The 22,802-nt window shown below is 43.6% G+C and overlaps 1 protein-coding gene across 5 annotated transcripts in view; it reads left to right on the top strand.

Moving 5' to 3' along the window:
* Positions 1–22,802, top strand: part of LOC106585474 (homeobox protein cut-like 2) — a 114,827-nt gene that overhangs the window by 59,690 nt on the left and 32,335 nt on the right. For all 5 annotated transcript variants that reach the window (XM_014171709.2, XM_014171711.2, XM_014171710.2 and 2 more), the window contains one exon: positions 13,376–13,454. In XM_014171709.2, the coding sequence (XP_014027184.2) occupies positions 13,376–13,454 (79 nt within the window). The remainder of the gene's footprint in view (positions 1–13,375; positions 13,455–22,802) is intronic.

Genomic DNA, 22,802 nt, shown 5'->3' with positions numbered 1-22,802 from the left:
CACTATTACAAACAGTTTTGGAACACAAAAGGCCTGAATTCAATGTCACCAATCTGTCTACAGACACTTGGCATCAGATGATGGCTGTTTAGAGTTGTGCTTTCACTTGTCCTTACTGTTTACTGTAAGCAGCAAGCATTTGGTTTCATCTCTGTCAGCTGTGCCTCTGAACCCCCATTCAGCACTTGTTCATCAGATGCTCTCTTTTGAGCATCCGGTCGAGCTGTATCACCGCCTGATACGGCAACTGCACCGTCCGCAACCACATGGCTCTCCAGAGGGTGGTGCGGTCAGCTTAACTCATCACCGGGGCCACGCTGTCTGCCCTCCAGGACATCTACAGCACCCGGTGTCACAGGAAGGCCAAGAAGATCATCAAGGACCTCAGCCACCCGAGCCACGGCCTGTTCACCCCGCTACCATCTAGAAGGTGGAGACAGTACAGGTGCATCAAAGCTGGGACTGAGAGGCTGAAAAACAGTTTATCTCCCCAGGCCATTAGACTATTAAATAGCCATCACTAGTTGGCCTCCGCCCTGTACCCTGCCCTGAACTTTAGTCACTGTTACTAGCCGGCTACCACCCGGTATTCAACCTTGCACCTTAGAGATTGAACACTGGTCACTTTAATAATGTTTACATACTGTTTTACCCACTTCATATGTACACTACTGTTCAAAAGTTTGGGGTCACTTAGAAATGTCCTTGTTTTTGAAAGAAGATTTATCAGGAATACAATGTAGACATTGTTAATGTTGTAAATTACTATTGTAGCTGGAAACAGCTGATTTAAAAAAAATGGAATATCTACATAGGCGTACAAAGGCCCATTATCAGCAACCATCACTCCTGTGTTTCAATGGCACGTTGTGTTAGCTAATCCAAGTTTATCATTTTAAAAGGCTAATTGATCATTAAAAAACACTTTTGCAATTATGTTAGCACAGCTGAAAACTGCTGTTCTGATTAAAGAAGCAATAAAACTGGCCTTCTTTAGACTAGTTGAGTATCTGAAGAATCAGCATTTGTGGATTCGATTATAGGCTCAAAATGGCCAGAAACAAAGACCTTTCTTCTGAAACTCATCAGTCAAATGAAATCCAAGTTTATTTGTCATGTGCGCCGAATACAACACCTTACAGTGAAATGCTTACTTACAGGCTCTAACCAATAGTGCAAAAAAGGTGTTAGGTGAACAATAGGTAAGTAAAGAAATAAAACAACATTTAAAAGACAGTAGCGAGGCTATAAAAGTAGCGAGGCTACATACAGACACCGGTTAGTCAGGCTGATTGAGGTAGTATGTAGATATGGCTAAAGAGACTATGCATATATGATGAACAGAGAGTAGCAGTAGCATAAAGAGGGGTTGGCGGGTGGCAGGACACAATGCAGATAGCCCGGTTAGCCAATGTGCTGGTGCACTGGTTGGTCGGCCCAATTGAGGTAGTATGTACATGAATGTATAGTTAAAGTGACTATGCATATAAGATAAACAGAGAGTAGCAGCAGTGTAAAAAGAGGGGTTGGGGGGGCACACAATGCAAATAGTCCGGGTAGCCATTTGATTACCTGTTCAGGAGTCTTATGGCTTGGGGGTAAAAACTGTTGAGAAGCCTTTTTGTCCTAGACTTGGCACTCCGGTACTGCTTGCCATGCGGTAGTAGAGAGAACAGTCTATGACTGGGGTGCTGGGGTCTTTGACAATATTTAGGGCCTTCCTCTGACACTGCCTGGTGTAGAGGTCCTGGATGGCAGGCAGCTTAGCCCCACTGGGCCGTACGCACTACCCTCTGTAGTGCAAACTGGCTCTATTCTTGTTCTGAGAAATGAAGGCTATTCAATGCGAGAAATTACCAAGAAACTGAAGATCTCGTACAACGCTGTGTACTACTCCCTTCACAGAACAGTGCAAACTGGCTCTAACCAGAATAGAAAGAGGAGTGGGAGCCCCCGGTGCACAACTGAGCAAGAGGACAAGTACGTTAGAGTGTCTAGTTTGAAAAACAGACGCCTCACAAGTCCTCAACTGGCAGCTTCATTAAATAGTAGTCGCAAAACACCAGTCTCAACGTCAACAGTGAAGAGGCGATTCCGGGATGCTGGCCTTCTAGGCAGAGTTCCTCTGTCCAGTGTCTTTGTTCTTTTGCCCATCTTAATCTTTTCATTTTATTGGCCAGTCTGAGATATGGCTTTTTCTTTGCAACTCTGCCTAGAAGGCCAGCATCCCGGAGTCGCCTCTTCACTGTTGACGTTGAGACTGGTGTTTTGCGGGTACTATTTAATGAAGCTGCCAGTTGAGGATTTGTGATATTAGGAAGGTGTTCGTAATGTTTTGTACACTGTGTATATTTATATTCCAGACTCTGACATCGCTCATTCTAATATTTATATATTTCTTAATTCCTTTTAATTTTGGGGATTTGTATGTATTGTGTATTACTGCGCTGTCAGGTATTACTGCACTGCTGGAGCTAGAAACATAAGCATTTCGCTACCCCCACGTACACTCCCAATACATTTGATTTGATTTGATGCAGGTTTGGCATGATGTTCCTCTATAGTGAAACAAAGGCTGACACCTGTAATTAATTAGGCTATTATGCATTCTGCAATGATAATTGCTTCACTGGAAAGTCACCAGCCTTCTGAGAGGGAGAGAGAGGAGAGGTGGCTGGAGAATGCTATCCATCAAGAACACTCTCTCTCTGTCTCAGCCTCGCCCGCGCTGTCTCACCTTGACATGGTGTAGGCCAGGTGGAGAGGTACATTGTCTTCGTATGTCTAAGGGGGAGAGATGCTGCTGTGCCTCCCTCTGCCAAGCATGTGCCACTGGTGGGTGCCAGGCTCCACTACTGGACTCAAGCTGGCATACCCATGCCTTCTCCTCTGCTGTGGCTTTGTCCATGGGGCCGTCTAGGAATGGGAGCAGTCCCTTTGTCTTCATCTCTCCTCTCTCTCCTCACACCTCTCCCCTCTTCCCTCTCTCCTCACACCTCTCCACTCTTTTCTTCCCCACTACAGTATTCTCTGGCTCCACTCCTGTCCTAACGATATTTCATATGATACACTCCTCTTTTCACTCCACTGTCTCTCCCTATAGCTCCGTTCTCGGTACATCCTACTCTCTCTCTCTCTCTCTCCCTATAGCTCCGTTCTCGGTACATCCTACTCTCTCTCTCTCTCTCCCTATAGCTCCGTTCTCGGTACATCCTACTCTCTCTCTCTCGCTCTCTCCCTATAGCTCCGTTCTCGGTACATCCTACTCTCTCTCTCTCTCTCCCTATAGCTCCGTTCTCGGTACATCCTACTCTCTCTCTCTCTCTCTCTCTCTCTCCCTATAGCTCTGTTCTCGGTACATCCTACTCTCTCTCTCTCTCCCTATAGCTCCGTTCTCGGTACATCCTACTCTCTCTCTCTCCCTATAGCTCCGTTCTCGGTACATCCTACTCTCTCTCTCTCTCTCTCTCTCTCTCTCTCTCTCTCTCTCTCTCTCTCTCTCTCTCCCTATAGCTCCGTTCTCGGTACATCCTACTCTCTCTCTCTCTCCCTATAGCTCCGTTCTCGGGACATCCTACTCTCTCTCTCTCTCCCTATAGCTCCGTTCTCGGTACATCCTACTCTCTCTCTCTCTCTCTCTCTCTCTCTCTCCCTATAGCGCCGTTCTCGGTACATCCTACTCTCTCTCTCTCCCTATAGCTCCGTTCTCGGTACATCCTACTCTCTCTCTCTCCCTATAGCTCCGTTCTCGGTACATCCTACTCTCTCTCCTGTCATGTCACTATAGATTTGTGACTCCTCTTCAGCAGACACACGTTTTCCAACCTTTTAGGTCACTCAGCACTTCAAACATTTCGAATCTCTTGTCTCAAAAATAAATAAACGATCCTGTCTTTTGAACTACAAAGACTTTCACAGAATATTTATTTTCCTTTATTTGTCTTACTCCCTCTCTCTGTCTTGACTTTCCGGTGACTTTGAGGTGTTAAGCAGAGGTTTATGTTGGGTTTTGTGGTGTGGGTGGGTGGGTGGAGCTGCTGGCTGGCTCTGTCTGTCTGTTCCACTGTGATGGTGGAGCTGGGGGGACCGAGCCTACTAGACTCCTGCAGGATGGCGGAGCCAAATAGGGCTTTGATCTGAGTTTAATGCCTCACACTGTTCGGTCTCACACGGAGCTCACCCTGCCATGTCCATCAGGATTACTCTACTCTACCTTGATTTGCTGGAGATCTGCTCACCGCTCTGCCTGCGTCATTTCTCTCTCTCTCTCTCTCTCTCTCTCTCTCTCTCTCTCTCTCTCTCTCTCTCTCTCTCTCTCTCTCTCTCTCTCTCTCTCTCTCTCTCTCTCTCTCTCTCTCTCTCTCTCTCTCTCTCTCTCTCTCTCTCTCTCTCTCTCTCTCTCTCTCTCTCTCTCTCTCTCTCTCTCTCTCTCTCTCTCTCTCTCTCTCTCTCTCTCTCTTCTTCTCTCTCTCTCTCTCTCTCTCTCTCTCTCTCTCTCTCTCTCTCTCTCTCTAAATCTGTGTGTCTTTGTACTACAGCTACTATAGTTATTTTTCACAAATTTAGTGTCCATCCCTTTTATTGATTTATTTTTTTGTTGTATTGAATGTATTGATTGAGATGATTAATTTCTTTATAATTGATTGGTTAGATGTATTGCTTGGTTTGGTATTGATTGTTTAGATTGAAATTATTGATTTGTTTGTTATTGATTAGTTAGATTAATTATATTGATTGGCTCAAAGATCATTGTGACCGCAGAACATCACAAAATGACCTTAGATGTTAGGATAATCGTGTGGTCAGGTTGAGTGGCTGAGTCTGGTCTGGTCAGCCTTGGTGCCTTGGCTCTATTCTCCCATGGGGATGGCAGGGCACCAGTCTGCTGAGGGAGAGCGGTGACGGCGTCTGTGTGCTGGGAGCGTAAGAGGAGGAGTGACAGGAGCTGCTGATTGGAATTGACGTGGGGACGGGATGTGTGTCAGGCCACTGACTGCTCCTCTCACTGGGCACCTGGAGACGGACTCAGCCTCAACCTCAACCTCATCCTCAGCCACCATTCCACCACTCAGAGAGGGGTGTCACCCAGAATAAATCCCCTGCAAATACAGAGGTGGAGGTGTGTCTCTGTGTCTGTGTGACTGTCTGAGTGTGCAAATATCTGTGTGTGTGATTGTGTCCTCCCCCTCCTTTAAGCAACTTGAACCAGTGTGGGTGTGTATGACAGTGTGATGTCCCTCTCCTCTACCCACTCATCAGTCACTCAACACCAGTTCATCACTACTCCCTTCTCTCTCTTCTTCTCTAAACACTCAAGGAAAAACAAGCACGGATGACAGTGGTTGTAGCTTCACCAGCATTGTAGCAGTAGCCATATTTACCTATAGCTCCCACTCTCACTCTCGTCACCCAGAGAATGGTGTTTTTTACAACCCATAAGGACAACCCATCCCTGTCTCACCCCACGGTCCTGTGACTTGCTGCATTATGTTGTGGTGGAATTCCCAGTGTGTTGTTTTAAAAGGTATGAAGCCTGACTGGGGCTGTGGTGACACTGTCAGCTCCTGGGCCGTGGTGACACTGTCAGCTCCTGGGCCGTGGTGACACTGTCAGCTCCTGGGCCGTGGTGACACTGTCAGCTCCTGGGCCGTGGTGACACTGTCAGCTCCTGGGCCGTGGTGGGACTCAGTGAGCAGCACAGAGCGGTACAAAAGACCAACTGCCATGATTGTGCGCTGACCTTTGCATCATGGGCAAATGACAGGTAATTTAGAGGCCTCTGGGATTGTGGAACCATACAGTCCCTGTCCCTTATATACACACTGCTTCTCTCACCCACCAGCAGCAATAATCTTACCAACACACACACACGTGCGCACACAGACACACACACAGACACACACACAGACACACACACAGACACACACACACACACACACACACACACACACACACACACACACACACACACACACACACACACACACACACACACACACACACACAGACACACACCTAACACCCCCACCGCCCTCACACATTCTAATCACCTGCATCATCACACATCCCGTCCTCAAACACCCAAATCACAGGATGTGGCAAGCTGGTAAGGTGAGGGGGAAAAATATGCTTTAGAGTGATAATTGCATAATCACCAGTTGTGATAATTGTAATTGATGACTGCATAATTGCTAATTGCAGTCTTTATGGGAACCTGTCTTTCGCTCTCTCTATCTTTGTCTGTAGTTCAGTGCCTGTCTCTATCTCTTCCCTCCACTTCTTTATCTTACACTCATCTTTCTGCCATAACTTATTCTTCTCTTCTCACATGCTTGCACACACACACGCACATGCATAGAGACTCACACATCGACCATGTGTTCCACTATAAGTATCCTCCTAGGTCTCAGTAAGAATTTCCCAGCAGTGCTATCCCACAGACAGCAGCAGTAGCCTGCCCACACGGACTGATCCTCTGTGAAGAATTATGGTCCACTTTTAACAGGTTTCCCCTCTCTCTGTCTCTCTCTCTTTCTCTAGCTTTCTCTCTCTCGCTTTCTCTCTCTCTCTTACTTTCTCGCTCTCTCGTATTCACTCTCTCTCTCGCTTTCTTTCTCAATTCAATTTACGGGCTTTATTGGCATGGGAAACATGTTTACATTACCAAAGCAAGTGAAATAGATAATAAATAAAATGAAATAAACAATAAAAAAATTAACAGTAAACTTTACACTCACAAAAGTTCCAAAGGAATAAAGACATTTCAAATGTCATATTATGTGCAAATAGTTAAAGTACAAAAGGGAAATAAATAAACATAAATATGGTTTGTATTTACAATGGTGTTTGTTTTTCACTGGTTGCCCTTGTGGCAACAGGTCACGAATCTTGCTACTGTGATGGCATACTGTGGTATTTCACCCAATGGATATTGGAGTTTATCAAAATTGGATTTATTTTTTCTAATTCTTTGTGGGTCTGTGTAATCTGAGGGAGATATGCGTCCCTAATATGGTCATACATTTGGCAGGAGGTTAATAAGTGCAGTTCAGTTTCCACCTCATTTTGTGGGCAGTGTGCACATAGCCTGTCTTTTCTTGAGAGCCAGGTCTCCCTACGGCGGCCTTTCTCAATAGCAAGGCTATGCTCACTGAGTCTGTACATAGTCAAAGCTTTCCTTAAGTTTGGGTCACTGTGTACTCTCTGTTTAGGGCCAAATAGCATTCTAGTTTGCTTGTTTTTTTGTTAATTCTTTCCAATGTGTCAAGTAATTATCTTTTTGTTTTCTCATGTTTTGGTTGGGTCTAATTGTGTTGCTGTCCTGTGGCTCTGTGGGGTCTGTTTGTGTTTGCGAACAGAGCCCCAGCACCAGCTTGCTTAGGGGACTTCTCCAGGTTCATCTCTTTGTAGGTGATGGCTTTGTTATGGAAGGTTTGGGAATCGCTTCCTTTTAGGTGGTTGTAGAATTTAATGGCTCTTTTCTGGATTTTAATAATTAGCAGGTAACGGTCTAAATCTGCTCTGCATGCATTTATTTGGTGTTTTACATTGGACACTAAGTCATACCACATTGAGCCAAAAGCTTTTTTTAAATCAACAAAGCATGAGAAGACTTTGCCTTTGTTTTGATTTGTTTGTTTGTCAATTAGGGTGTGCATGTTGAATACGTGATCTGTCGTACGGTAATTTGGTAAAAAGCCAATTTAACATTCTCTCAGTACATTGTTTTAACTCAGGAAATGTACGAGTCTGCTGTTAATGATAATGCAGACGATTTTCCCAAGGTTGCTGTTGACCCATATCCCACAGTAGTTATTGGGGTCAAATTTGTTTCCACTTTTGTGGGTTGGGGTGATCAGTCCTTTGTTCCAAATATTGGGGAAGATACCAGAGCTAAGGATGATGTTAAAGAGTTTACGTATAGTCAATTGGAATTTATGGTCTGTATATTTTACAATTTCATTTAGGATACCATCAACACGACAGGCCTTTTTGGGTTGGAGGGTTTGTATTTTGTCCTGTAGTTCATTCAATGTAATTAGAGATCCAGTGAGTTCTGGTAGTCTTTTTTGTTTGTTTGTACTTTTACTCCTTTTTCTCCGCAATTGGTAGTTACAGTCTTGTCCCATCGCTGCAACTCCCCAAAGACATGGGAGAGGCGAAGGTTGTGAGCCATGCGTCCTCCGAAACACGATCCTGCCAAGCCGCACTGCTTCTTAACACACTGCTCGCTTAACTCAGAAGCCAGCCAGTCGGAGGAAACACCGTCCAGCTGGCGACCAAGTCAGCTTGCAGGTGCCCGTCCAGCCACATGGAGTCACAATGGGACATGGAAATCCTGGCCGGCCAAACCCTCCCCTAAACCGGACGATCATGGGTCTCCCAGTCACAGTAGGCTGTAACACATCCTGGGATCGAACCTGGGTCTGTAGTGATGCCTCATGCACGGCGAAGGAGTGCCTTAGACCGCTGTGCCGCTCGTGAGGCCCCTTTTGGTAGTCTTTAATAGTTGATTCTAAGATTTGTATTTGATCATGTATTTGGGGGTTTTTATACGGCCAAAACGATTGGAGAAGTGATTTATCCATACATCTCAATTTTGGATAGATAACTCTTCGTGTTGTTGTTTGTTTAGTGTTTTCCAATTTTCCCAGAAGTGGTTAGAGTCTATGGATTCTTCAATTACATTGAGCTGATTTCTGACGTGCTGTTCCTGCTGTTTCTTCTTTTTCCGTAGTGTCTCTCTCTCTTGCTCTCTCTCTCGCTTTCACTTTCTCGCTCTGTCTCTCGCTTTCACTCTCTCTTGCTTTCTCACTCGCTCGCTCTCTCTCTGAACTGGGTGTTTGTTACTGCTTGTAAAGTTAACCTTCATCACATCCCTTTCAGAGAAGCCATAGGACAACCAGCTCTGCAGCACTCCACCAATCAGGCCTTTATGTTTGAGTGGCCAGACGGAAGCCACTCCTCAGTAAAAGGCACATGACAGCCCACAACGATATTGCCAAAAGGCACCTAAAGGACTCTCAGACCATGAGAAATAAGATTCTCTGGTCTGTTGAAACCAAGATTGAACTCTTTGGCTTGAATGCTAAGCGTCATGTCTGGCGGAAACCTGGCACAATCCCTACGGTGAAGCATGATGGTGGAAGCATCATGCGTGGGGATGTTTTTCAGTGGCAGGGACTGGGAGACTAGTCAGGATCGAGGGAAATATGAACTGAGCAAAGTACAGAGAGATGCTTGATGAAAACCTGCTCCAGAGCACTCAGGGCCTAAGACTGGGGCAAAGGTTCACCTTCCAACAGGACAACGACCCTAAGCACAGAGCCAAGACAACGCAGGAGTGGCTTCAGGACAAGTCTCAATGGCCTTGAGTGGCCCAACCAGAGCCCGGACTTGAACCCGGTTTGAACATCTCTGGAGCGACTTGAAAATAGCTGTGCAGCGACGCTCCCCATCCAACCTGACAGAGCTTGAGAGGATATGCAGAGAAGAATGGGAGAAACTCCCCAAATACAGGTGTGCCAAGCTTGTAGTGTCATACTCGAGGCTGTAATCGCTGCCAAAGGTGCTTCAACAAAGGGTCTGAATAATTATGTAAATGTGATATTTCCGTTTTTATTTTTAATACGTTTGCAAAAATGTATAAAAACCTGTTGCTTTGTCATCATGGGGTATTGCGTGTGGATTGATGAGGAAAAAAACAATTTAATACATTTTATAATGTGAGTAAGACCTTTAAACAGGTCAACATTCACAAGGCCGGAGGGCCAGACGGATTACCAGGATGTGTACTCCAAGCATGCGCTGACCAACTGGCAAGTGTCTTCACTGACATTTTCAACCTCTCCCTGTCTGAGTCTGTAATACCTACATGTTTCAAGCAGACCACCATAGTCCCTGTGCCCAAGAACACTAAGGTAACCTGCCTAAATGACTACCGACCCGTAGCACTCACGTCTGTAGCTATGAAACGCTTTGAAATGCTGGTCATGGCTCACATCAACACCATAATCCCAGAAACCCTAGACCCATTCCAATTTGCATACCGCCCCAACAGATCCACAGATGATGCAATCTTTATTACACTCCTCACTTCCCTTTCACACCTAGACAAAAGGAACACCTATGTGAGAATGCTATTCATTGACTACAGCTCAGCGTTCAACACCATGGTGCCCTCAAAGCTCATCACTAAGCTAAGTACCCTGGGACTAAACACCTCCCTCTGCAACTGGATCCTGGACTTCCTGATGGGCCACCCCCAGGTGGTAAGGGTAGGTAACAACACATCCGCCACGCTGATCCTCAACACAGGGGCCCCTCAGGGGTGCGTGCTCAGTCCCCTCCTGTACACCCTGTTCACTCATGACTGCACGGCCAGGTACGACTCCAACACCATCATTAAGTTTGCTGATGACACAACAGTGGTGGGCCTGATCACCGACAATGATGAGACAGCCTATAGGGAGGAGGTCAGAGACCTGACCATGTGGTGCAAGGACAACAACATCTCCCTCAACATGATCAAGACAAAGGAGATGATTGTGGACTACAGGAAAAGGAGGACCGAGCACGCCCCCATTCTCATCGACAGGGCTGTAGTGGACCAGGTTGTGAGCTTCAAGTTCCTTGACGTCCACATCACCAACGAACTAACATCGTCCAAGCACACCAAGACCGTCGTGAAGAGTGCACGACGAAACCTATTCCCCATCAGGAGACTGAAAAGATTTGGCATGGGTCCTCAGATCCTCAGTAGGTTTTACAGCTGCACCATCGAGAGCATCCTGGCGGGTTGCATCACTCCCTGGTATGGCAACTGCTCGGCCCCCGACCGCAAGGCACTACATAGTGTAGTGTGTACGGCCCAGTACATCACCGGGGCCAAGCTCCCTGCCATCCAGGACCTCTATACCAGGCGGTGTCAGAGGAAGGCCCTAAAAAATGTCAAAGACTCCAGCCACATTAGTCATAGACTGTTCTCTCTGCTACTGCACGGCAAGCGGTACCGGAGTGCCAAGTCTAGTTCCAAGAGGCTTCTAAACAGCTTCTACCCCAAAGCCATAAGACTCCTGAATATCTAATCAAATGGCTACCCAGACTATTTGCACCCCCCCCCTACGCTGCTCTCTGTTATTATTACTTTAATAACTCTACCTACATGTACATATTACCTCAATTACCTCGACACCGGTGCCCCCGCACATTGGCTCTGTACCGGTACCCCCTGTATATAACCCCACTATTGTTATACACTGCTGCTCTTTAATTATTTGTTATTCTTATCTCTTACTTTTTTGGGGGGGGTATTTTCTTGAACTTTATTGTTGGTTAAGGGCTTGTAAGTAAGTATTTCACTGCAAGGTCTACACCTGTTGTATTTGGCACATGTGACAAATAAAATGTGATTTGATGGTAGTGGCAGCGTGTGTACCGAGTGTGCTAACGTGAGGAGACATCAGGCATGTGATAGATGTCTACTCTAGCAGCTGCAGACAGGTTAATGGTGTGATTGTGGAGGTAATCTCCATGTTCTCTCGTTAAAGGATGATGAAGGGCCAGGAAAATGGATCCTGTTGCATTCACAGGTCCTGTGCTTCTTACATTTGCAGTTCAGGGCCCTGTTTGATGGATTCATCAATGCATTGACTCAGTGGACAGTCAATGAGCTCACCATGGCATCATTCACAATGGGACAGTAGCCTTCTTCTTTGTTAATGCATCTCATTGACAGGGAGACAAAGGGCTTTTGACATTTAACAGCTGGCAAGTAGCCTATACTTATGTGAATAATGTTAATATCTACAGATTCTTCTTTACTGAGGGTGGATCGGTTTACAGGCACACACAGCACACTACATTTCGTAGTTTGGATTTTGGATTGTTTGGGGATTTTGGAGTCACAGTCACACATATACATGTTTTGTATAGAGAGACCACTTATTTTATACGTGTGAAGGCTATTTGCTGAACCAACAATGCAGAGGGAGAGAGAGCGAGAGTAGAGGAGTCAGCTGAGAGCTGCAGACTATTACATCTGTATTGATTGGGCTCCAGCTTTTCCATGAACTCCGAGTGGGAGTGATGGGAGGGATTTGCTTGATCTTTATGATATTTCTTTAAACATGATGCTGTCGTTATGCCTCTCCAGGGAGGACACAAGCCATTTCCAGTAAATCAAGGGCTCTTTGTCTCTCTCTGTTTTCCACAGTTGTTATTTATAAGCCTCTAAACAGTTTCTCCACCATTCTCTTAAGTGTTTTCAGTCAGTGTTCCACAATAATATTGTTGAGCTGAAGATAGACCATTAAAGAACGTCTCAGACGTAACCATACACTTGGCCCCTTTAATAGAAGTCATTGTGTCTGATCAGATCAAAAATATAACACTGACAGGAATTCTATAGACAATAGATGGAAATAATTAGCTTTCAGTCTGCTCTTGGACTGGAGGGACATTTGGAGTGGATCTGATGTAATATTTCAGAGTTGCTAAACTACAGATGTACGATCTTAATTTGAGCATGTTTGCTACAGCAGGAAAAGAATCCTGCAGCAACAGGAAAAGTGGTTTGTAATTAATCAACATTTTGTAGGGGTTGATTACATTTTTTGTTGGGGCAAATCAAGTCTGAAATTTCTATGTGGAAATTACAAACTTTAAGAGCTTTTTTAAAACTCAAACGCTCTACAAGTTTGCATTTCCTTTCTCTCAGCAACAAAAGAGTGATCAAATTAAGATCCTACATCTATAAGACTTTCAGCCAATGACATCCTCCGACAACAGGCCTGCTGGTGTATTATAGGACCTGTGAGGACTGTAACCCATATATCCACCAGGGCAGGTGCCCTCTCCATGGGGCCAGGTGGCGCCTAATTCCCTTCTTTGTCCCTCCTAATGAATTGTTAATTGGTTTACATCACCCGTGGAGTGGAGAATAGCAGGAGGGTCTGGGTGTTGGTGTGATGGAGGTCACAGACGCTGACAAGCCTCATAGAGCACACCAGCACCTGCGTTTCAACAGGACAAATGTCACCTCACTACACACTGCAGCGTTGGGGTTTAAGAGGCCAAATATCAGCTTGCAGTATTACCTCAGAAACTTGTTCACATAATTCAGCACACAAACCCCATCAGAATGTCATGTTGGGGATTAACTTCTACAGATGGACATTGTGGCTTTGTTTCTGTCTGTCTCATTTGCACAATTACTTTATATGCTGGCTGTTTACTTCATATGTCAAAACAGTGTAGAATGCATTTAAATGTAGATTGTCTGTGTGTATGGGTCAATAAATGTCCATTCAGTACAGGTGAAGTATTGATGCCTGAGTGTCACCCTGACGGCTGTGTCCTGTCCTGTTCTCTCTAGGTGGTTGCTCTGAACAAGCGCAGTAAGGAGGCAGAGTCTGCATTCCTGGGAATCTACAAGCAGCTTATCGAAGCCCCAGGTGAGTCTCCCACCTGGAACAGAGCCACACACACACATCACATCACATCACATCACAACACAGTCACAGACACAGACAACATACATTACTCATGTAACAACCCTCCCATAGGGGATCACTCTTCCCAGCCAGATCAACTACACACCAAGCCCAAGTCAGCATCATTAGGTCAACCACAGAGTTTCTAAACCAAGAGGCGCAACATCGCGAGACTTCCGGGAACGCTTGCGAAACAGACAAAGCAGACCAGGCTGTGGTTTGGGGTTCGAGAAGTTAAAAACTATTTCTTAGTTGTTCATTTTCTCAATATAAAGGCACAACTTAGATTCAAGCCAATGTCTTAAGTAGTTGAACATGTGACAAACTGACACATTTTCGTTAAAAAAAACATATCGAAGGAGGGCCTTTGATTTGACGGCCTGCACATGCCCAGTTCTGCGCGAGACGACCGTTAGACTCAATGATTTATATATACAGTACACTGGATGACTGATAGGGGCCACTGTGTTAAGCCGCCACGCCTCCATCTTGGCACTCCCTCACCATTGTAAAAAATATTTTGGAAGCTATAGAAAAGCATTTATTAATGTCTACGTTTGTTTCTGCCATGTTTATTCTATTACAGACAACTTAATGCATACTTTTAAATTATATTATGTGAGCTAACCATACAAATTGAAATTGAAAAAATTATAAATACTTTAGGGAAAATGTATATTTTTTTATTACTAATGATACTGCCCCCACTACAACAACAACAAAATACTTAAATACATGCAATTTTGTCCTTGAAACAATGAAATCTGCAAAACACCAGTCTCAACATCAACAGTGAAGAGGCAACTCCGGGATGCTGGCCTTCTAGGCAGAGTTGCAAAGAAAAAGCCATATCTCAGACTGGCCAATAAAATGAAAAGATTAAGATGGGCAAAAGAACACAGATACTGGACAGAGGAACTCTGCCTAGAAGGCCAACATCTTGGATTCACCTCTTCACTGTTGATGTTGAGACTAGTGTTTTGCGAGTACTATTTAATGAAGCTGCCAGTTGAGGACTTGTGAGGCGTCTGTTTCTCAAAGTAGACACTCTAATGTACTTGTCCTCTTGCTCAGTTGTGCACCGGGGCTTCCCAATCCTCTTTCTATTCTGGTTAGAGACAGTTTGCGCTGTTCTGTGAAGGGAGTAGTACACAGCATTGTACGAGATCTTTAGTTTCTTGGCATTTTCTCGCATGGAATAGCCTTCATTTCTCAGAACAAGAATAGACTGACGAGTTTCAGAAGAAAGGTATTTGTTTCTGGCCATTTTGAGCCTGTAATCAAACCCACAAATGCTGATGCTCCAGATACTCAACTGGTCTGAAGAAGGCCACTTTTATTGCTTCTTTAATCAGAACAACAGTTTTCAACTGTGCTAACATAATTGCAAAAGTGTTTTCAAATGATCAATTAGCCTTTTAAAATGATAAACTTGGATTAGCTAACACAACGTGCCATTGGAACACAGGAGTGATGGTTGCTGATAATAGGCCTTTGTACGCCTATGTAGATATTCCATTAAAAAAATCAGCTGTTTCCAGCTACAATAGTCATTTACAACATTAACAATGTCTACACTGTATTTCTGATCAATTTTGATGTTATTTTAATAGGCAAAAAAAGTGCTTTTCTTTCAAAAACAAGGACATTTCTAAGTGACCCCAAACTTTTGAACAGTAGCATATGTTTAAACGGTTTCTCATGCTTGGAGTCTTCACAGATTTGGCAAAAATCGTGTGACATAAAACACTACCTTTCTTTCTTACATTTATGATACTGCTTGTCATTGTACCATATACTAAGCATTTAACAATTTAATTACACATTGAACTTGATCCTGTAAAATTCCTGGATATTGCTGTTGTACTTTTTCTTTTTTGTTTGGAGATTTCGGAATTGTACTGTACCTCTTAACATTTCGTATCTCGCTATCTTAATACATCTAGATGTTCCGCTAGCGGAACACCGCTCCAATATCCAATGATAGGGCGTGGCGCGAATTACAAACTCCTCAAAAATCCCAAAACTTCAATTTTTCAAACATATGACTATTTTAAAGACAAGACTCTCCTTTATCTAACCACATTGTCCAATTTCAAAAAGGCTTTACAACGAAAGGAAAACATTAGATTATGTCAGGAGAGTACCCAGCCAGAAATAATCACACACCCATTTTTCAAGCTAGCATATAATGTCACAAAAACCAAAACCACAGCTAAATGCAGCACTAACCTTTGATGATCTTCATCAGATGACACTCCTAGGACATTATGTTATACAATACATGCATGTTTTGTTCAATCAAGTTCATATTTATATAAAAAAACAGCTTTTTACATTAGCATGTGACGTTCAGAACTAGCATACCCACCGCAAACTTCCGGGGAATTTACTAAATTACTCACGATAAACGTTCACAAAAAACATAACAATTATTTTAAGAATTATAGATACAGAACTCCTTTATGCAATCGCTATGTCAGATTTTAAAATAGCTTTTCGGTGAAAGCACATTTTGCAATATTGCCATGTGCACAATTCCAAAATAATTATGTGGTTGCAAAATCGAATACTTCTAACAGAAAGAGTAACTTTACCATGACTTATAAAACAAAAATATATACTGTCATTAACGGGGTTCTTCAATAATCGTGCATAATAGTTGTTTCATGCACCTTTATCTAGCTGTTTAGTTATGTGGGGACATTATCGCGCAACATCACCTGATTCAGGAAAGGGTTTTCTGAATGACGGTCAAGTGATAAAGAGCTTGTGTGATACTGCACAAGACTGAACAACAGCCAAAATGCGGGAATGAATGTTTATCTCGAAGATTGACAGAACATTTTGGTTTCTATGTTGTTAGAGCAGTCAAGATAATTAGCCTATGTCATGGACAACATTAAGTCAAGATTCCTGAGGTTAGATAACGGTCTGTGTACGTTTTGATCATTTGCTTTCCAAGTTAAAGCGGAGCAATCGGGAACATGAAAACGGTTTATTTAATTTTTTTATAGAAATATAAAAAAAATGCTTGTTTTTTTTTCTTCCGTTTTTGCTATAAAACCCCAAAACGACTTGATATTTCAACTTTCACATGTGGACGGGGTTAAATTTGGAATGCTTGTCATTGGTCAAGTGCACAGCCAACACTTCATGTCCTTTCACTTCATGTCCTTTCAAAGTAGGAGTTCACCCTTCTATCTCTATTCTATGAATCTATTAAAGTAGCGGTGTGTGGGTAAAATCACTGGGGAAGCAAAGCCAGGCAAAAATGTGTTGTGATAATTGTGTTGCTTGCTGTATAACATATTAGTTCATATGCTCTGACACCGTGATATATACGCCTAAGGCCGAGACAATAAGAAGACACAGTGGCAGAATACATTCAAAACACACCTTTTCTTCATCATAAAACCAGAGTGCATCATCCACAAAACATACAGCATGTACCAAACAGTTACATGACCTACAGCATGATCAAGCAAGTTCATGTCTCTGACATTTTGGACTACTAAACAACTATTGATTTAGAACCACAGAGAGTTACCGCCAGTGGTAAAGAAAACAGGCACCGCTGCCTCCACTATTCCAGCACCATTTCAACTTCAACATTTCAACATCATCAAATCACCTTTGCTTAGTCTAATACAGTGACAACTAAAATATATCATAAACGATTTAGTCCAATCAACATTAGCTAAATATGATGTGGCAGTCCATGGTATCCGAATGATTTCTGTGTGCGTGCATGCAAGTAGAAAAAACCTGACTCGCCCTACTTGTAGAGAAACACCAATGCCATCCTCCTCTTTCATGTTGCCTAAATGGTTTATGACTGTCATACAGTACAAGCTTTTAGATTTTATTGTCCTAGGCTATCTGGCTAAAATACTTGCTCACTAGCCTAACTTCCTTTCATGGGCAACAATGTGCCAGGCCGCTACATCTAGCTACATGTTGAACTTCCATCCTCTCGCGCCTCCCGAGTGCATTGCCGTGCTAGAAGCATCACTACAGACCCGGGTTCCCAGGCTGTGTCACAGCCGGCCGCGACCGGGAGAGCCATGCGGCGACGCACAATTGGCCCAGCATCGTCTGGGTTAATTGTGCGTCGCCGCATGGGTCTCCCGGTTGCGGCCGGCTGCGACACAGCCTGGGAACCCGGGTCTGTAGTGATGCTTCTAGCACGGCAATGCACTCGGGAGGCGCGCCGGGATGTCCTTGTGGCGGCCCGGGCGCATGCATGCTGACTTCGGTCGCCAGTTGTACGGTGTTTCCTCCGACACATTGGTGCGACTGGCTAGGTTAAGGGTCGTAGCTAGGTTAAGGGTCGTGTTTCGGAGGCTGCATGGCTCTCAACCTTCGCCTCTCCGAGTCGGTACGGGAGTTGCAGCAATGGACAAGACTGTAACTACCAATTTGGATATCATGAAAAAGGGGTAAAAAGTACAAAAAATAAATAAGAAAAGAAGGTCCATCCTCTCAGTCCAGGGGCACAATGTCTGATCAAAATCACTTTTATAATCATTAGTCAGTATGGAGAATTAAATCACCGTTATAATCATTAGTCAGTATGGAGAATTAAATCACCGTTATAATCATTAGTCAGTGTGGAGAATTAAATCACCGTTAGAATCAGTCAGTGTGGATAATTAAATCACCGTTATAATCATTAGTCAGTATGGAGAATTAAATCACCGTTATAATCATTAGCCAGTATGGAGAATTAAATCATCGTTATAATCATTAGTCAGCATGTAGAATTAAATCACCGTTAGAATCATTAGCCAGTATGGAGAATTAAATCATCGTTATAATCATTAACCAGTATGGAGAATTAAGTAAAACTACAAGTCCAAATCCCTATCTCCATCCATGGCTAAGTTAGGAAATGCACGATTTTAGCTAGCCACCGGAGGACAATGACACAACGAGATGTGTTGTGATGGGATTGGTTTGAAGCCAAATCCAAACTAACTTCCTTTGACACTTTTTTTTGGTGTGCCAGGACCATTCACAGCTGAGCTCACTCAGTTGGCTATTATTTTATTAAACAAATGATCAAGGGGAGACCAAATGCTCGCTGGCTTCCCTTGCATTCAATGCTACGTGCAACAACAATGTCATACTCTTTTTGACCAGACAGAATCTGATAGATGGGCTACACATACTGAGACAGAGGGGTGCTGTTTCATTCGCTCGGATGCTTTCTCCGGTGAGATACTGTACATTCAGCCTCTTGTGAATTCAACAAAATTTATGAAACACAGAGAGACGAAAGAGACAATTTTTTGGGGAAGCCTGGCTTCCCTTGGCATCCATGAATACACACCACTGATCTATTATCTATTAATTAATTGATTAATAGCTGCCCATACCGTGCCACAATGACAAGATTAAGTATGATTTCTCAAATGTTTGCATAAGATTTAGTGTGTATTGACTTATTAATAAACTGTAAATTGTTAGCTGACTGATATATCCTAGCTACCTACACTACCGGTCAAAATCTTTAGAACACCTACTCATTCAAGGGTTTTTCTTTATTTTTAGCATTCATGGTGAAGCTGGTTAAGAGAATGCCAAGAGTGTGTAAAGCTGTCATCAAGGCAAAGGGTGTCTACTTGAAGAATCTCAAATATAAAATATATTTTGATTTGTTTACCACTTTTTTGGTCCATATGTGTTATTTCATAGTTTTGATGTCTTCACTATTATTCTACAATGTAGAAAATAGTAAAAATAAAGAAAAACCCTGGATTGAGTAAGTGTTCTAAAACTTTTGATCTGTTAGTGTAACTAACCATTGGCAATATTATTCAATGATGCCATATAGCCAAAATAACAGTCTCTTGCTAGACTAGAGATATGCTCCTAGCTATTTGTTAGCCAGGGATTGTGCGTCTAACTAGCTGGAAGGAAGCAAAGGTGTGAATAGTAGACATGTAAATATATAATTTCATTGTTTACAGCAGCTGTGAAGCTACCCAGACCTGTCTGATCAGCCTGGTAGGGTGCCCTGAGTGTGTCCAGCTTACACCTGTGCTAATCTGTGTGTATAACAATGGAATGAAACATCCAACCCGTGCCTAAAGTGTCGTGCTGTAGGTCCACCACACACCCAAAGGGTTGTGGGGTCCTGTCCAGAAACAACCCCTAGACACTTGTGGAGATCTGAGACGATTGGACAGGTGTAAGCAATACTGCCAAAATTTCACCAAACCTATCAGAGGGTTAGGTGGAGCTCTCACCATGTCACCATCCATCAATCCTTCTCAGGTCTCCACAAGTGACTAGACTCTGGGCAGTAATAATAATTTATTACATTTGTAAAGCGCTTTTCATTATACATGAATTAACTCAAAGTGCATGAAATATATATTTTTATTTTTAAAAGCCCAACAGTGAACAGTCTTGTCAGGAAGGGAGTTCCATAGGTGTGGTGCATGGCAGGAAAAGGTACGGTTCCCCATTGTTTGGAGCCGGGTCCTGGGTGCATTAAGCAGTTTGGCATGGCTTGATCGTAGGGTGCGTGGAGGTTCATAGGGAAAGAGTAGATCTGGCAGGTAGGCAGGTCCAATGCCATTTAGGGCTTTGTAGACCAGGAGGAGAATTTTAAAGTCAATTCTTTGAGGAACAGGTAGCAATGGAGGTCAGCAAGGATGGGGGGGAAGTGGACAGACTTTTTTTGTTTGTGTCAGAAACCTTGCAGCACTGTTTTGAGCTGTAATTTATTGAGTTTGCAGGCAGGCCCCCCAAGTACTGCATTCCCATAATCAATTCTGGAGAAAACGAATGCATGGATAAGGTTTTCTGTGTCAGAAGTGGTAAGATAGGGTCTTAGGCGGGAGATGTTCTTCATGTGAAAGAATTCTGTTATACATATGTGATTAATGTGGGCATTGAAGGAGAGGTGCACAGAATATCAAACCCAGGTTGGTGATGACTGAGGAGAGATGGCAGGGCGGATGCTGCATTAGTTGGTGATGACTGAGGAGAGATGGCAGGGCGGATGCTGCAGGAGTTGGTGATGACTGAGGAGAGATGGCAGGGCGGATGCTGCAGGAGTTGGTGATGACTGAGGAGAGATGGCAGGGCGGATGCTGCAGGAGTTGGTGATGACTGAGGAGAGATGGCAGGGCGGATGCTGCAGGAGTTGGTGATGACTGAGGAGAGATGGCAGGGCGGATGCTGCAGGAGTTGGTGATGACTGAGGAGAGATGGCAGGGCGGATGCTGCAGGAGTTGGTGATGACTGAGGAGAGATGGCAGGGCGGATGCTGCAGGAGTTGGTGATCTGCTGGGAGGTGCCTATCAGCATTACCTCGGTCTTGCTGCTGTTGAGTTGGAGGAAGTTGTTCTGCATCCAAGACTTAACCTCTTCCAGACAGTTGGACAAAGTTGACAGAGCAGATGTTGAGGGGCTAAGCGTTGTTTCTGGACAGGACATGGGTCTTATGGTAGCCCGGTCTGGCACTGTCTAAAAATGTTACTTTTTTCAGACACACACACACACACACAATGCTTGAAGAGTTTACCGATTGTAATGATTTCATTATTGGTTATTATTATTGTCAAGGATTTTGCTTTGTTCGTCTGCCGATCGATGTTTTGGGGACCACCCGTCATCATTTTTTACTTGATTCTACATGCAGTGCGCACTCAGTTCACAAATTACTTTCAGAGGTGCTAAGTACTCTCGACCAAACGCTATTGGTGTATCTGAGCCTTAACAGTATTTGAGTGTGTGTGTGCGCACAAGTGTTAAACTTCAAGAACATTGATAAGAGGGAGTAGGACTACTTAAACATTGGGAGCATTAATAGCTGTGTGTTACAGTAACTTGTTGTGTTATTTATGGACATAATGCCATTAAAAACGTTCTGATACAGATTATTTTGTGTTTCTTTCCCTTACAATCAAAACATGCCTATATTTTAATGCACTGCTTTTTTAATGGAAAATGGTTTATTTAGGACCAAATTTGAACAAATGAAAAAATTGCGATTAAACGCGATTAACTAATGCCATTAACTTGATTTAAATATTTGTATTGTTTGACAGCCCTAGTTAAAATACAAAGTGAATGTTTTCTTGCCATAGATATCCAAGATATATAAATATCCTGTAATATCATAAGACAGCCTGTAGCTCTTATCTATGTTTTAGAGTCGGTGCTCTCTGTGGTTCCCAAGACTGTGTGGGGCCACTTCAAAACCTGAGTGCTGGTCCTTGAGAGTTGCATTGCTGAGGAGAGCCGATCCTTGTGGGGATAGGCTGGTGATTGGAGAGGGCCAATTAAAAGCCAACTGTAGCTTGTCTTAGTGTGGAGCGCAGGCCTGATGTGGCCAGCAGGGGAAGTGAGAGAGAGAGGGAGAGAAGGAGGGGGAGAAATACTGTTTATTCTGTTGTTGTTTGGTGCCGGGGCAAACTAAACAGTATTGCTCTTTGTTGCAGGAGACGAGAGGAAAACACAGTCCAATCTCCAGCTAGATCAGAGGAACACTCATGGAAAGAGTAGAGAATTCTGTTTACAGATTTAATGAATACAAGATAAAAGTGGGTGTCAGAGAAATAGCTACTTACTTTTAAAGGTCTCCATTTTTCATTGAAGTCTCCTGCTTGATATTGCACCACACACTTTGAATTTAGTTATTTTCTTGATAAGAAATGGATGTCTTTTAAGATGTATTCAGTTTGATATCCTGACCTACACTTGCACGTATCAAGGGCTTAATGGAGGACCCAGGATGGTTTTAGGGGCTATATTTTGTCATAAACACATTTTCTATCAAGAGCAGACTGAACCAACAGTGGTATTGTAAGGCAACGAGGACAACACAGGCATTGACAAGAAAGTGTACTCATAAACCATGTGGCGGTTAAACTGTATCAGAACCCTTGTAGCTAGGATAAGGATGGAATTGAACATTTACTTTTACTTTCACGCACGCACGCGCGCACACACACACACATGCATGCATACTCACTTTCTAATCAGTTCCTATTTTCTGTTCATTTGACCAATGTGATGTAATTTGTAAACATATATGACATTGAAGTGGACATCCATTCCCAACAATCATTTCTCTTTGATTGTCCGGGTTGGGGGTTGAGCCTTGCCTAAAGGAGTGGGCCTCTCTGGCTACATCAGGTGTCCTTGGATTAGCAAATCCAGACACTCATCTCCATCTGATTTTACCTGGACCTGCATTAGCATCTAGGTGACTTTCCCTCATCGGAGTCTCTAGTCTTAGCTCTCATACTGTGTGTCACTGCAGGTGTGTGCATGGATGATTTCTCCTGG

The sequence above is a fragment of the Salmo salar genome, chromosome ssa24 (assembly GCF_905237065.1).
Source record: "Salmo salar chromosome ssa24, Ssal_v3.1, whole genome shotgun sequence".
NCBI lineage: Eukaryota > Metazoa > Chordata > Actinopteri > Salmoniformes > Salmonidae > Salmo > Salmo salar.
Note: the sequence above shows the minus strand (reverse complement) of the source record. Positions and strands in the feature narration are given on the sequence as shown.